At 23.8% G+C, this 14,226-nt stretch overlaps 1 protein-coding gene across 1 annotated transcript in view; it reads right to left on the bottom strand.

Moving 5' to 3' along the window:
- Ube4B (Ubiquitination factor E4B) overlaps positions 1-14,226 on the bottom strand; it is a 58,164-nt gene that overhangs the window by 19,715 nt on the left and 24,223 nt on the right. Inside the window, exons 2-4 of the mRNA XM_067272486.1 lie at positions 7,355-7,685; positions 6,165-6,252; positions 4,693-4,780 (exon numbers count right to left, since the gene is read on the bottom strand). Coding sequence (XP_067128587.1) covers positions 4,693-4,780; positions 6,165-6,252; positions 7,355-7,685 — 507 coding nt within the window. The remainder of the gene's footprint in view (positions 1-4,692; positions 4,781-6,164; positions 6,253-7,354; positions 7,686-14,226) is intronic.

Raw genomic sequence — 14,226 nt, 5'->3', positions numbered from 1 at the left:
ACTTAACAATCACTAGTTACACACACTACTGTGGGGCTGCAAAAAACATCATACCTCAATGGCAATAGTTCATTTAAAAAATTATTGTGCGGTGAACAGTAAAAAATTAAAATGTATATAATCTTTATTATTGAATAGACAAACTGTTTTCCACCTTACTCTAAGCCAGTGATTCCTAGAGCAGATACTACAATCTCTTTGAGAGCAGAAGACTTAAGGGGATGCTGGAAAGCAGGGGACATTGAAGGGTATTGAAAAGACAGGAAATAATATTTTATTTTAAAATAAAAGGTTTTATATGTTAAAATAAAAGATTTTGTTCAAAGACCACGTCAAACTGTGAAGTCAGTTTTTGAGACATAAGACTATATAAAGATTGCAAAAAGCACTTCTCTTCATAAATGTACTGGTAAATCATTTCTTCACAAATGTAATAAAAAATATTATTAAAATTTAATCTTTAGTGTATTATTTTTGACTGATTTGATGGGGTGCTAATAAAATATATGCACTAAAAGGGGACAGTGGTTCAAAAAACTTTGGAAAACACTGCTTTAAGCATTTTGTTTCATGCAGTTCCAAACATAGTAAATCAGCTGATATTCAGTATTTGGTAGTGAGGAAAAAGCAAGAATATTCAGTTTTCAGTATTGATTAGTAGGTAACATCCAAATAATTATTTAATATCAGGCCAAAACACCTATTATGTCCATCTTCAATAATTATAATGGTATTTGTGATTAATCAATGTAAGACTAGCTTATTATTATAAATAGAATTTAAATCTATTCTATTATTAAACAAATAATTAAACAGTCAGCTAATACAGCCAGATTCTTATTATTACTTAGCTTTATTTAGCTTGATAAGATATTAAGTAATTTGGTTAAAGACCATCTTGTGTTAAATTTAATAACTTGATGTAAATAAATTTAGAATATTCTGGAAGTACAGATCCAGAGTGAGACTCAACTTTTGCTTTATTTAATATTATTAAATTTAACAAGCAATGGTAGCTTAACCACCTACCTCTAACTAAAATTACTTAATATCTTATTAATTAACTTTATTGTAACCCAAAAAATTCAAGCTGTATTGTTTGACTAATAGCATTTATTAGGCTGATTATTTATATAATATCATTGCATATACAATTATGTTTAAGATAATTTAACAAAATTATGTTTAAAAAACATAACATACTGGGAACCCATTGATTATAAGATGCAAAATTCAATTTCAAGCTCATGGAAAGAATTTTTTTATGATGGGGAAGTTTTAAATAATCAATGTTGTTATTATTTAACAAAATTTATAAGTTAATAATAATACAAATGCCATGAAACATAGTAATGTTAGCTACTCTATTTCCAATGCTCTTTTCCATATACAATAACTAATTTGTTTTAATGCTGCATCATGTTATCTTGAAGGTATTTTAAATATTAGAAAAAACAGGAGCTTAAATTAAATGCTCATTACTAGAATAGCTTTTATTTGAATTGACTTGTGTTGGGCAGTACAGCCATAAAAATCCCTATTAGTGATGCATATCATCATACGGCTACTGACTTTTTTGATCTGATTCACAGTAATAATCAGTACTCATCAATTCTGATTATTATTTTAACTTGTGAATATGGCCTACTGATATTTTGGACTGAGGATGTAAGATTCCATAAATTCTAAAATGCATCTCTATTACAGGCAAGTAAAAATGAGTTAAATAAGTGCATCCTAAAATCAGGAACCCTGACTACAATATAATACAGTAGTACTCATTTTTATTCCTATCAATGCTTAGTAATACTAAAACATCTTTGCAATAAGTGTTCATCAAATCAATAAAAAAAAATCTTCAAAAATTTCATTTGTATTGAAAAAAGTCAATGAAATAATAAGAATATAAAAAGTATGCAATATTTCTTATGTATATTTGCTTATACAAAATAAGAATTTTAATCAATTAAATGTATCTGTCATTTAAGATTTTTTTTACGTAGAAGAAATTTTCCTCAAGTTTTATTTATATTATACCTAAGTAATTTTAATGTAAAAATGTAATTAAAAAATTTCAAAAACAATTAAAATATAAAACGTTTACATTAAATTATTTCTAATATAAAAGTTTTTTAGTTTTATAACATTTTGAGAATCAAAATATTCCATTGCTGACATATAAACATAAAACTGCTTGAAAATTCAAAATACAAATCTAAATATATATGCTGAAAACTGCTTAGGCAACCACCTGCATTTGACGGGCACCTGTCAAAATGGGCAAAAATTTCTGGCACAGAATAGTTTACACATAAAGTCTTCGTAAAGTATTAAACAAGCACCTGTGTAACGCAACTGCGGGCATCGATTTTTGGTCCGAAACAACATACAACAACTGTAATAAGCGAGCACTTTCGCAAATATATCGGGTCTAAACTATTGTTCGAACTCATCTCAACAACGTTTTCCCCTCCTAATATAATAAATTAGTCTAAGCGTTTGTTTGAACCCACCTTGGACACTTCTCTCACCCTTGAAATTAGGTGCAGGCATTAATGAATTAGTCTAGCAACAAAGAAAATTCATTTGTTTGTTCGAAATTGTCCGAAAAACAAAAGAAATGCAAAGTGCTGTCGTTAGAAGATCGTATTAAAGTTATTAGAAGATCAGAGAAAGTGAAAATGGTTTATCCCAATTGCATTTAGCTTCAAAGTTTAACTGTGGGAAAACGCAATTTATTTTACCATAGACCTACAGTATTTTCTTTAGGGGTATAAAATATTGTACATAATACAATGAATCGGCTGATCTTATTATTTGATAAAATTTATTTTATTTTATTTATTTTTGAAGCTCGTATACAGTACATATGTGATAAGATAGGTTGATACAGAAACTATTTATTTCTATGATATTTTTAGAGAAATAATATCAAAGTAATTTTCTCATGCAAAATATTCAAAAAAAAAAAAAAAAAAAAAAAAAAAAAAAAAACACATTAACGCAAAAATCAGTTTTACAGGCAACCTCCCTTTTTCCATTCCACGATTGTCATTGATGTAATGAAATTGTATTATGAGAAGAAATAATAAAATCGTTTTATTATTAATTAATGATTTTTTTATTGAACTTAAGAAAATATTAAATATTTTTTTAAAAATTCAGTATTTTTGAAGTTAAAATAAGATTAAACTAACAAAAACCAAAACCAAAGTGGTGGAGATATACCACATGCTTCTATATCAATGACGTAATACACATATCCGAGGAGCGAACGAAGAGAACCAAGCTGAATTAATTAAGTCGAAAAAAGAAAGTGTGCATTATAATTGAGAAAATGCAAATACTGTATTAATCTTTAAAATACTAGTATTAAATCTCTTATAAAATCATGATGAGTTCTGTTAATCGAGTTATCTGATAAGAATAAAATACAGTACCAATATAGCTCTATCGTTGAAAAAATGTACTTATTTTTGCTCACCTTGAGTTTTGCTTAGTAGATATGGCTTTTTTAGCCATATCTGCGCGCAAAATACGTGCGAAAATACGGTATTACAGCACCACCTGTCTAAAAGACCACTTTTTGAAGGAACCGTGGGTGGTCAACCATAGACAGGTTTTACCGTATATGCAAATTTCCATTGTTACAAAATATTCTCTTTACTTGTTTCAAGAAGAAACTTATTAAAAAAAAAACAATTGCAATCTATAAATATAGAAAGTTTGGCAGCTATAAGATGAAGTCTAATTTGGTATTGTAAGTCTATTATTCTGATAGATCAGCAAAACATTTTTTTCTGAATAAAATTTAAAGTATTTATAAAAGAATTTTTATCATAATCTTTGGATAAATATTCAGATGAAATAATTATTGAACTCAATTTAATAAATTATACAAAAAAAAACTTAAGGATATGCATATATTCATGTTGTGCAAGAGGCACTATGATTTGCATATGTAATAAAATTTATTCAGACAATTACAATAATAACTGAATAATTAATTTATGCACTTCAAAATTCAGTTGCATTTAATTGCCATTTAAATTAATATAATTTAAGAAATTATATTCAGTTAAATTTATAAAATTTAAAAACAACATGAAGAAAGAATGAATTTTAATTAGAAAGCATCAAATATTTAAAAAAATAGCTTTTCAATTTAAACTAAAATAACAATAATTAGTTTTTGACAAAAAATGCAATTCCATATTCAATTTAATTGAAATGATATTAATTTCATAAGCCCCTTCATGTAGTTTGAATGCATTAGATTTTCACAAATCAAATTCAATCAAATGAGTTCATTGTAAGTATCAAAAATCTCAACTTTTACATTATTATACTACATTCTGGTTTATATATTTTGTACTTTACCATTTTACAGTCTTAGGCCATTTAATTTTATTTAGTTTTTATTAGATAAAATCTATTAAACAAAATTTCTTTGATATTAAGATAGTTTATGATCTAAAATGATATTAAGAAAGGTCATTAAAGAGCCATGTCATTTAAATAAATCACAGTATCTAATGTATATTTATATTTTGTGTTAATATATATAAAAACATTTTATGACAACATTCAGTTACATGGACATGACTTCTTTTTAATAACCTTTCTTAACCATACATATGTATATATATATAAATCTAATTGTATTTATTTATTAAATTATTTTTTACTAACTCTTTGTCTTTTTCCACTGTCTTTTCTTTCTAATTCATCTACTTCCATATTCTCTATACCAGAGTCTACGTCTACTTGTGATAATGAGCTAATAAAAAAATATTTAAATGAATTATCACTATATATATAAAAAAATTTATAAACCACTATTAGTTGTAAGATTATTTTAAAAATGCAATGTAAAGAAATATCTGTTAAGTTTTTAAAATTTTAAAACATTTTATAGACTCAACAGTCATAAAATTTAATATTTTAAAATTAAAACTTAAATTTAAAAAAGTCTAATATTTTATGAATAAATAAAGCAGCTTTGAAATATTTTGATAAAGTTTCATTTTTAAAAAATTTCAGTTAATTTTAAAAATTTAAATTTAATCAAGATATGTAAACCAAATAAAAAAAGTAATTGTTTTAAGCATTACAATTTTGGAATCCTTATTGATCTAAATATCATTAAAATTTCACAATATTTCAGTCCATTTTACTCTTGGGAGGAGGAAACAAAAACCAATGAATCATTGATGACAAGAGAATTTTTCCAATAAATAAAACTTCATTTACTTCATCATATCAAAATATTTAGTAAAATTAATACATTGAACTGTATCTGTCAAAATATCTCCATCTTTTTTATTTAATTTATAAAATTAGTTTAAAAATACAAAATATTTCATAAAATTTTAGAGTAAAATAGATCAATGAATAATTTATATCATCATACTGCATTTCAAATACAATAATTTATTAATAATAAATAATATTTAAACAGTTTTTCAAACATGTTACTTTTTTCAATGACTAGTTGTTAAACATTAAATTTAAAAAGTATTGTTTATATAAATCATTTGCAATTTTTTTTAATTATACACCTTAACATTTTTAGAGAAGCATTTCATTTAAATAATAAAGAAATACTATAATACGCTTCTTGTCTAGGTGTAATAAGTCTAGCTACAGAAAGCCATTATTAAGCTTATAGTTAATATTAAAAAAAACACATCTAATTCTTTATCTTTTATTTTACTTCATCTGTTGCCACAAAAACACATTTTAGGTCATCAATTCTTCAGAAATTCAATATAAACATTTTTAAAATTTTTTGTGTATTCACTTAAAAATATTACTGACAAGTTAGTTAAATAAAGAATTGAGTGTATTTTATATATATATTATAATTCTTAATGAAAAAAGTTGTAAACAGAAAGTTGAATATAAAAAGTTAACTGTTATATAATACATAGTTATAAAAAATATATACCTTAATTTTACACTAATGTTTTCAATTAGTGTAATGCTTTTTTTTAAATTTTAAAATGTATCTCAAATAAAATAAATTAATGATATATATATATATTCTAATGCATAATCAGTATTATTTTGATATAATAAATAGATTTATTCTTTTATGAAAATAAAATAAATATTAAATTATATTAAAAATAAATTAAAACATAAAAACGAAGTTAAATTACCTTTTTTCACATGAATCATTATCAGTATCCATTGTCTGAACATCAACACCTTGTGATTCTATTGATGAATGCTTTTGATATTGTCCAACTGAAAAACCATATAAACAAATTCTGATAATTGGTAATTACCGCAGATTTATGTATTTTACATATTAATTAATTAGTTCTTCCTGATTACTAATTAATTAACTATTAAAACTACTTTAAATATAAATTCATTTATATAATGGCATAAGTATTTTAAATAAAATAATGCATTAAATAAATAGCAAAATCAATGAAGATAAATATAGAAAACTATTTCCAGAAAATTACTTAGAATGTATTTATACTTAGAATGATCAAACTGGTGAAATATTGATCAACTTTTACTTTTCTATAAAAATGAAAAAAAAAAATTTTGAAATTTTTAAAAGAATTGTTTGTAAAAGATACAAATAAAACAATATCAAATAGTATATTTAATCATTCTTAAAACTTTACATAAATCTAATATTTCTTTTATTAAATCAATTAGCAGCATATAAAATTGTGTGTCAAAATGAAAATTTTATTTCTTTAAAATTATAAGCAGTCTAAATAGTCTTTAAAAATAAGTTAAGGATTATATAAATTATCATCAAATACATAATTCAACATTTTCTGAAACTTCAATAATCTGTAATCTTGTCTGAAATTCATATGCCAATAATGTTTAAAAACCATTTAAAGTTGAAACAAATGCAATAAATAAAAACATCTGCAATAAAATGAGTAAGAACAGTATATAAATAATTTAATATGTTTATAAATTAACATAGAAACATTGGAAAATACATAATAATTATGAATTACTGAATCAGTAAAAATGATAAACCACAGAAGATTGTAAAATAATTAGACAGTTAAGATTACACTAACTGTAAGATTGGAGCACAACAGAATCCCATGCTTGATAACTTGCAAATATTGCACCTATGTGCTAATATTTCTTTGCACTATTTATTGGGGGCAACCAAAGTATGATAGAATGTAATAATTAAAATTAATATATTTTTTAATGGAAAATATTGTTGGTGGGGTTCAATCCCTTCAACTGCTAATGACCAGACACCCAATATATATAAAAATTTTTAATTATATTACTATATTCACAACAAAGATTTTGATTATAAAAATGGATCTGATAGTAATATTAAAATATTTCTTACCCCCAGGTATATTAATATCCTGACAGTCTACAGATCTATTAGCACTTCCTTCAAAATCACACCATTCTGAACTTGCATTTTCTTCTGAACTTTGATTCAATTTTTGATCTTCTTTTAAAGAAGGCACACTACTATATGGAAATGTAGAATTGGATGTAGAATTGTCTGATGTAGATGCACCAGTTGAAACAGAAGGAGTTGATCTAGCAACAGTAGCTGAAAGAGGAGAGTTTAAACTATCTCCTATAGAAGGACTATTTTGACTGGAGTTTGCAGTATCACCAGAAGCTGAATTTAAGCAGCCTAATCTTGCTAGACGTTTCTTACGAAGCTATTAAAAATTATAAAATTTTAATAAATTCACTTAATTTAAACAATTAAAAATAATAATAATGTACAAAAATGAATAATATAAAATTATAATGATTTCTTAAATATTATTATTATTATTTGTAGCTAAAAAAAATTTTTAATTACAAATTCCCTAAAGTAATATTTTTTTAAATTGCTTATTTTTCTTAGTTAAATAATTTTAAAAGTTCAGAAGTTTATTCTGAAAACTCACAAATAATAAAATATAACAAAAAGTTCATTTTTATTGTTTTTTTTATAAATATATTGAACAGTTTAAAATTCTTTATCATCAACTTTCTTTCTCTGTTCCTTGTCATGTTGTGCATGACCAAGCTTTGTCATCAATTTAGTACAAATTTACCTTAATTATTTTTGTTAAAATGTTTCATAATACAAAAAAATAAAATCAAAATCATTTCAAAAACTTACAAATATTTTTATATTTGAAAATCTTATTTTTTCATACTGTCTCTAAATGTATTTTTGAACATAAATCAAGCATTTCAAAACTTTTTTATCATGACCTATATTTTCAATAGAATGTAAAATGATTAAACCATGCACAATGCACAAAACGTGAAGCCTGACACAGTTAAATTTAAAGATTTTTTTTTTAAATTTAATTTATCTTAAATACATCTAATCTCAAAATAAAAATAAAGAATTAATCATATATGATTGCTTGACCTAATTTTAAAGATTTCTTTTATGTTAGATTCTGTTAATAATTTGACAATTTTTTTTTTGTATCAAAATTCTTAATATTTCTTCAATTTATTATATTAAAATTAAATATAAATAAAAAGATGATAATAGTTAGTTAAATTTTTCACATAAGCCAATATTCACATCAATTATTACCTTCTAAACTTTTTCACTTTATTTATTTGACACAAAGAGCATCACATGAAAACCTTATAAATGATTGACTTAAATATTTAATAGGATCACTAAAAGTTTTATATAACATCTAGCTCTAATATGAAAATACAAATAAGTGAAAATCTTATACCATATCTAAATTTTTAATTATATAGCTATCTAAATTTTTATGGAGTTTTTCCTTATGTTTCATTATATCAGATAAATATTTTTACATAAAATTTTTTTTAAAATTTATATTTTTTCATTTACTTAATAGAAATATAAACTTCAAATAATTAAAAATATGTAAGTAAACATTTAAATAATAATGACTAAAGACAAATTTATATTTTATTTAATAAATTATTAATTACTAATATACTGAAACTGTACCTTTTTAAAATGTTTATGAAAAACTATTGATTTGTTTTTAAAAAATTTCAGTCATTATTACAGTTTTTGTAATAATTTAAAATTACTAATTAATGTAAGAATCAAATTTTATCAAATTAATAGAATCATCAATTATTATTTTCATTACTATATAACTACTGTATATATCAAATTATAAAAGTACATTTATTATATATATTTATCTAAACTGCAGAAAAGTGAACAACAACAATGCAGAATTTGTTTGATGATTCATATTCATATTTTAAACTGACTGTAAAGTCTATTTCACACAATTATTTTGAAAATTGGCATGATGAAATTATTATGGTGAAAATTTTTTCTTAAATTCATTCAATCATTATATTTCATTGACATCTGTGATACAACTTTACTGTAAAATGGTTAAAAGTAATATATATAAGGAGTCTAATCTTGAAAGCATCAAGAATGCAGATGAAATGCATTAGTGATGCCACGAATATTCGACTACTATTCGATATTCGGCTGAATACCGAATACCAAATCATGGAAAAAACACACATATTACTCAAAAATGTATTTATTTTAATTACAAATTATTACATTTAATATTTAAAATCTATCAGTGGTAAGTTGTGATGAATGAAAACAATTTTTTCAGCATTTGTTGATAGCAAACAATTGCACTTTTCCTCAAACTATACCCGCTTCTGAAAATAGCCTCTCACTATATACACTACTACCGGGAGACGATAGATAAATCTTGGCAAATTCTGTCAGGCTTGGATACTGTTTTGCGTTTGCCGACCACCACTTGTAAAGGTCTGCTGTCCGATCTAGGCGAACAGTTTTCATATAAAAATCAATCTCATTTGCAATAGCACTTTTCTTCTCCACATTCTCATCATTTTGCATATTTTCTGTAGTGACTTCCTCAAAACAGTTCCAAAAACTGTCATGTATTTCAATGGTTTTATCATTTTCATTGATATTTCTTTTCTTACAAAGTGGAGAAGAATCATCATCGGTACTAGTACACTCATCACAACTAATTTTCAGAGCTTCTAAAAGAACTTTTTGTTTTGCTCTTTGCGTTTGAACTAATCCCAAGAAACTAGTTTTGAAACACAGGTCAAGAAAAGTGGCAACCAGATATTTGTCATTCTCATCAAAGTTGAACCATGTTTCAAGCTCAAATCGTGTTACTAATGGTCATAAGGACTATTAGTAACACAATTTGATGTAACAATGAATATAATGCATGTCGTGACACGATCTACTTGCAAATAAAACAAATGCGCCCGTGGTGTCGCTACCGCACCCACCGCAATGAGAGAGGTCGTAACCTGTCATCCGCAAAATGTACACATATTTTGCCGAACATTCGGCGCTTCGGCCGAGAGCGTAGCCGAATATTCGGTATTTGGCAAAATCACTATTCGTGACATCACTAAAATGCATATTATCTCAAAACTGTACAAATCCATAATAGCAATCATAGAACCAATGCAAAATTTTTAAATTTTAGTATCTAAATTTTTTCATATGTTCTAGTGATTTTTACATTTTTTCATTTAAAAACTAGTCTTCCTAATATGTATTATATAAGCATTACATAAATCATATCTTTCAATAAAATTTAAAAGATTTATTTATTCTTTGTCTACTTTTAAATTATACAGTATATTATTATTGTTCTTACAATTATTTTTTTAATTTTTTTTTAAAAAAATATCCTTTTCAACTTATTTAAAAAAAATTATCTAATATTGTTTTAAATTTTATAATAATTGGAAACAATTTCACTGAATCTTTCAAATTATTATATATAAACAGAATTGTAAATATCTGATAAAATATTATTATACAATTATAATAGAGGAAAATTTGAATATAAACAACTTGATATTTATTTATTTATTTAAAATATATTCCATAAAGTATTTTAAAGGAAAGTCTGATTATACAATAAACTTCTCAAACTTTCCAATATATTGATACTCAACCAAACAATTAATGTAATTAATTGGGCTATAAATATGCTATTATTAATGATTAGATATTAAGAACAATACCAAATTTCTTAATATCTAATCATTAATAATAGCATATTTATAGCCTGATTAACTAAGGCAATAATTTGGTTGAGTCTGATTATTTAAAAATTACAAATATTGGAAAGAGTGGAGGAAATTATGTATAAATAAAGTTCTAGTAACCTCTAATCTCAAATCCTCTCTTTATTGAATTCCTCAAGTCAAACTGGATTGTCAGTCCACAGCAAAAAATATATATCGTATTTTTATACTTCTAAATTCAAACAAGATTTCAGTATTTCAACATTGTTCCTCTGAAGTCAAACTAATAAAACTCAACAGGTGCCAACCAACCTATCGAGTTCTAAATATTCCTGGTTAATCAAGCAAATAACAAATTTGCCAATTTAGTAGAAAATCAAAATCTAGCATTCCTGTAGAATGGTCAAGTAGCTTAAAAGTCCTCTGGTGCTCTTTTCTATTATCACAATAATACATTTAAGTAAAAAATAGCAAAAAACATGGTTCCCATGGCCAACAGTATTATATTTAGCTGTAGAAATAAATATAAAAATATTTGCATTTTATTGCAGAGGCAGGAGCCTCAAAAGAAAGGTTGTCTCTGTACTTGTGAATTTTATGGACTGTCACTGGTGTGAACAACAAAAGAGAAACAGAAGCAAAGTATTTATCTTTGTAGAAACGTTGTTTTTTTATATTTATTTCTACAATTAAACGTAGTACCGTCGGCCATGTTTTTTACTATTTTTTATTTGAATATTGTTTCTCTCTGCAACAGTTTCTCCAATAGGAATGAGTACTTGTTTTAGTATTCAAATACATGATTCAATTCTTTCATCATTTGACTCAATGGATTTTATTTTACACAAATGTAAACTATGCAGTCTCTGCATAGGTCCTTTATTCATATGTAATATTAATAATTTTTGGAACGTTATTTAAATAAATTTTTCACAAACATTTAAAACTATTCATTAAAGCTTAAAAACCAATTTTTTTTGCAGAACCAATTTTATCAGTGAAACCCTAGGGTTCTGCATAACAAGCTGGGTGTATAGTAAGAATTGAATGTTCAATTTATAATCTGAACAGTCAATCATTTTTCAAAATTTCCTCAATTACATTTCAAAGTAATTCCTAATGTATATATAAAACTTCTTTAAAAGACTTAAATGGCCACAAATTTTAAACAATGATTTTAGACTACAAAATGGACTAAACTTGTCTATTTATATTGCAAATATTAAAAGTATATATTATTAATATATACATAAAATTTTGTAGACTATTATGTTAATAAATGAATAAATTTAAATTAATTACTTTAAATTATATGACATTCTCCAATTATTAAATATAATTATAATAGATAAAATCTAATGAAAATCTAAATACTTATATTGGACTTTATTTTGTGAGACATAACCAATAACAGTATTAAATTTTATATCTTAATTTATCAATAAATATTTAAATGTACTGCGAAAAGGAAGTTAAAATAAATATACAAACTAAATTTTTAGTTAAAGTACCTAGATGTATACATCAAGATTATTGTAAACTACATCAAGGTCAATTTAAAAATGATTTAACAGGCATTATAAATGTCCTTGAGTCTTTACAAACATATATAACTTATGTAGCTTTGAAACAATTAACTATGATGAAACACTATTATGATAAAACAATGATATACATGTATACAGTACATACACATTTCACTAAATGATCCAAAATATCTTATAATTATACAAAATAAAGCTTTATTAATAATAATAAAAATAAATTATTATATAACTTAAGAAATTAAGATTTAATTAATCATTAATGTACCAAGTCTAAAAAAATTTTAACAGTATTTTAGCATACATGACTAATAATAATAATTGCAAATGAATTGCTTTTAACTATGATGACATTTTAAATATAATCCCAAACAATAAAATAATTACAGTTGTAAAGATTTATTTAAAAAAAATATAAATTAAATGAAAAATTTAACAGCTGGAATAATAAGTAGAAGGTTAAAATATTTGTAATATTAACAGCTGAGTGCCAAGACAAGTTTGGATTAAATTCAATGTTATATGTCTTTAAGTAGATTGGAAATGACATTAATCAATCTTGAATTGCAATGTAAAACATTTCTACAGTATATTGAAATTCTTTCTTGCATTATAAGAATATTATCACTCGGGAGTAAAGGTCATTGTTTAAATTTAAAATTGCCAGATTAATGTTCATTTACTTTACTGTGATAGCATTAAATTTTCAATTATACATTTAAAATAAAGACTTTTTTTTGTTTTATGTAAAATAAGCTTAATTGAAAGTTTGTCTTAAAACAGATAACTAACATTAATGAATAAACTTAAAATAATTTATGTTCAATGATGGAAATATACATAATTTTCTTTTCATTTAATTTTCAAAAATTATAATAGAAATATTTGTTAAAAAAGGAAGATTTACTATTAAAATTCTAACTGAAAACTTAGAATTTATAATAAAATAAATTTTAACAAATTAACATATTTATGTTGATTATTTGCATAAATATTTATTCAGAGAAAAAATATTATATCTGAAAATTTAATGAATATAATCATTGTGTTTTTAAGATTGCGGGTACGAAGGGGTTAAATAACTTAGTTATTTACATTTCATTTCAAATCAAAAAACATTCTTAAAATTTAAAGAATTCAGAAATAATAAAGAAGAGAATTTGATATAAGCTATCCAACAAATAAGATTAAGAATATTGTTTTTCTTTTCAGAAATTTTTAATTTAAGAAGAAAGAATATACTTAATCTTATTTATTTTTAATAAATATTACTAAAATTGAAATTCTTAGAAAAACTTTTATTAAAATTTTTAAACTAATGTTCTTCAATAAAAAAAAAACAATAAAAAGTTTTTTTTATGTTTAGACAAATTACTTAAAATTTCAAAAGAATGAATAAACTAAACTTTATGCATTCAATTTTTCATCTTTGTGTTAAAAGAACATATTACCTCAATATTATTTGAATATATTTATCTTTTATTCTAAAAAGGCAATTTTTAATATGATATTTCCAACAATAATAAACAAATAAAATCAATTTCTAATTAATTTTGTCCAATGGTTTCGACAGCAGCAATAATTATGCATAGAAATTATCAAACATTAAAAAAATAAACTGCTGATATAAAAAAATGTTAAGAATCCAGTGATATCA

The sequence above is a fragment of the Centruroides vittatus genome, unplaced genomic scaffold (assembly GCF_030686945.1).
Source record: "Centruroides vittatus isolate TY-2023 unplaced genomic scaffold, ASM3068694v2 contig_439, whole genome shotgun sequence".
Lineage (NCBI taxonomy): Eukaryota > Metazoa > Arthropoda > Arachnida > Scorpiones > Buthidae > Centruroides > Centruroides vittatus.
This window is presented reverse-complemented; position numbering and strand designations above follow the sequence as displayed.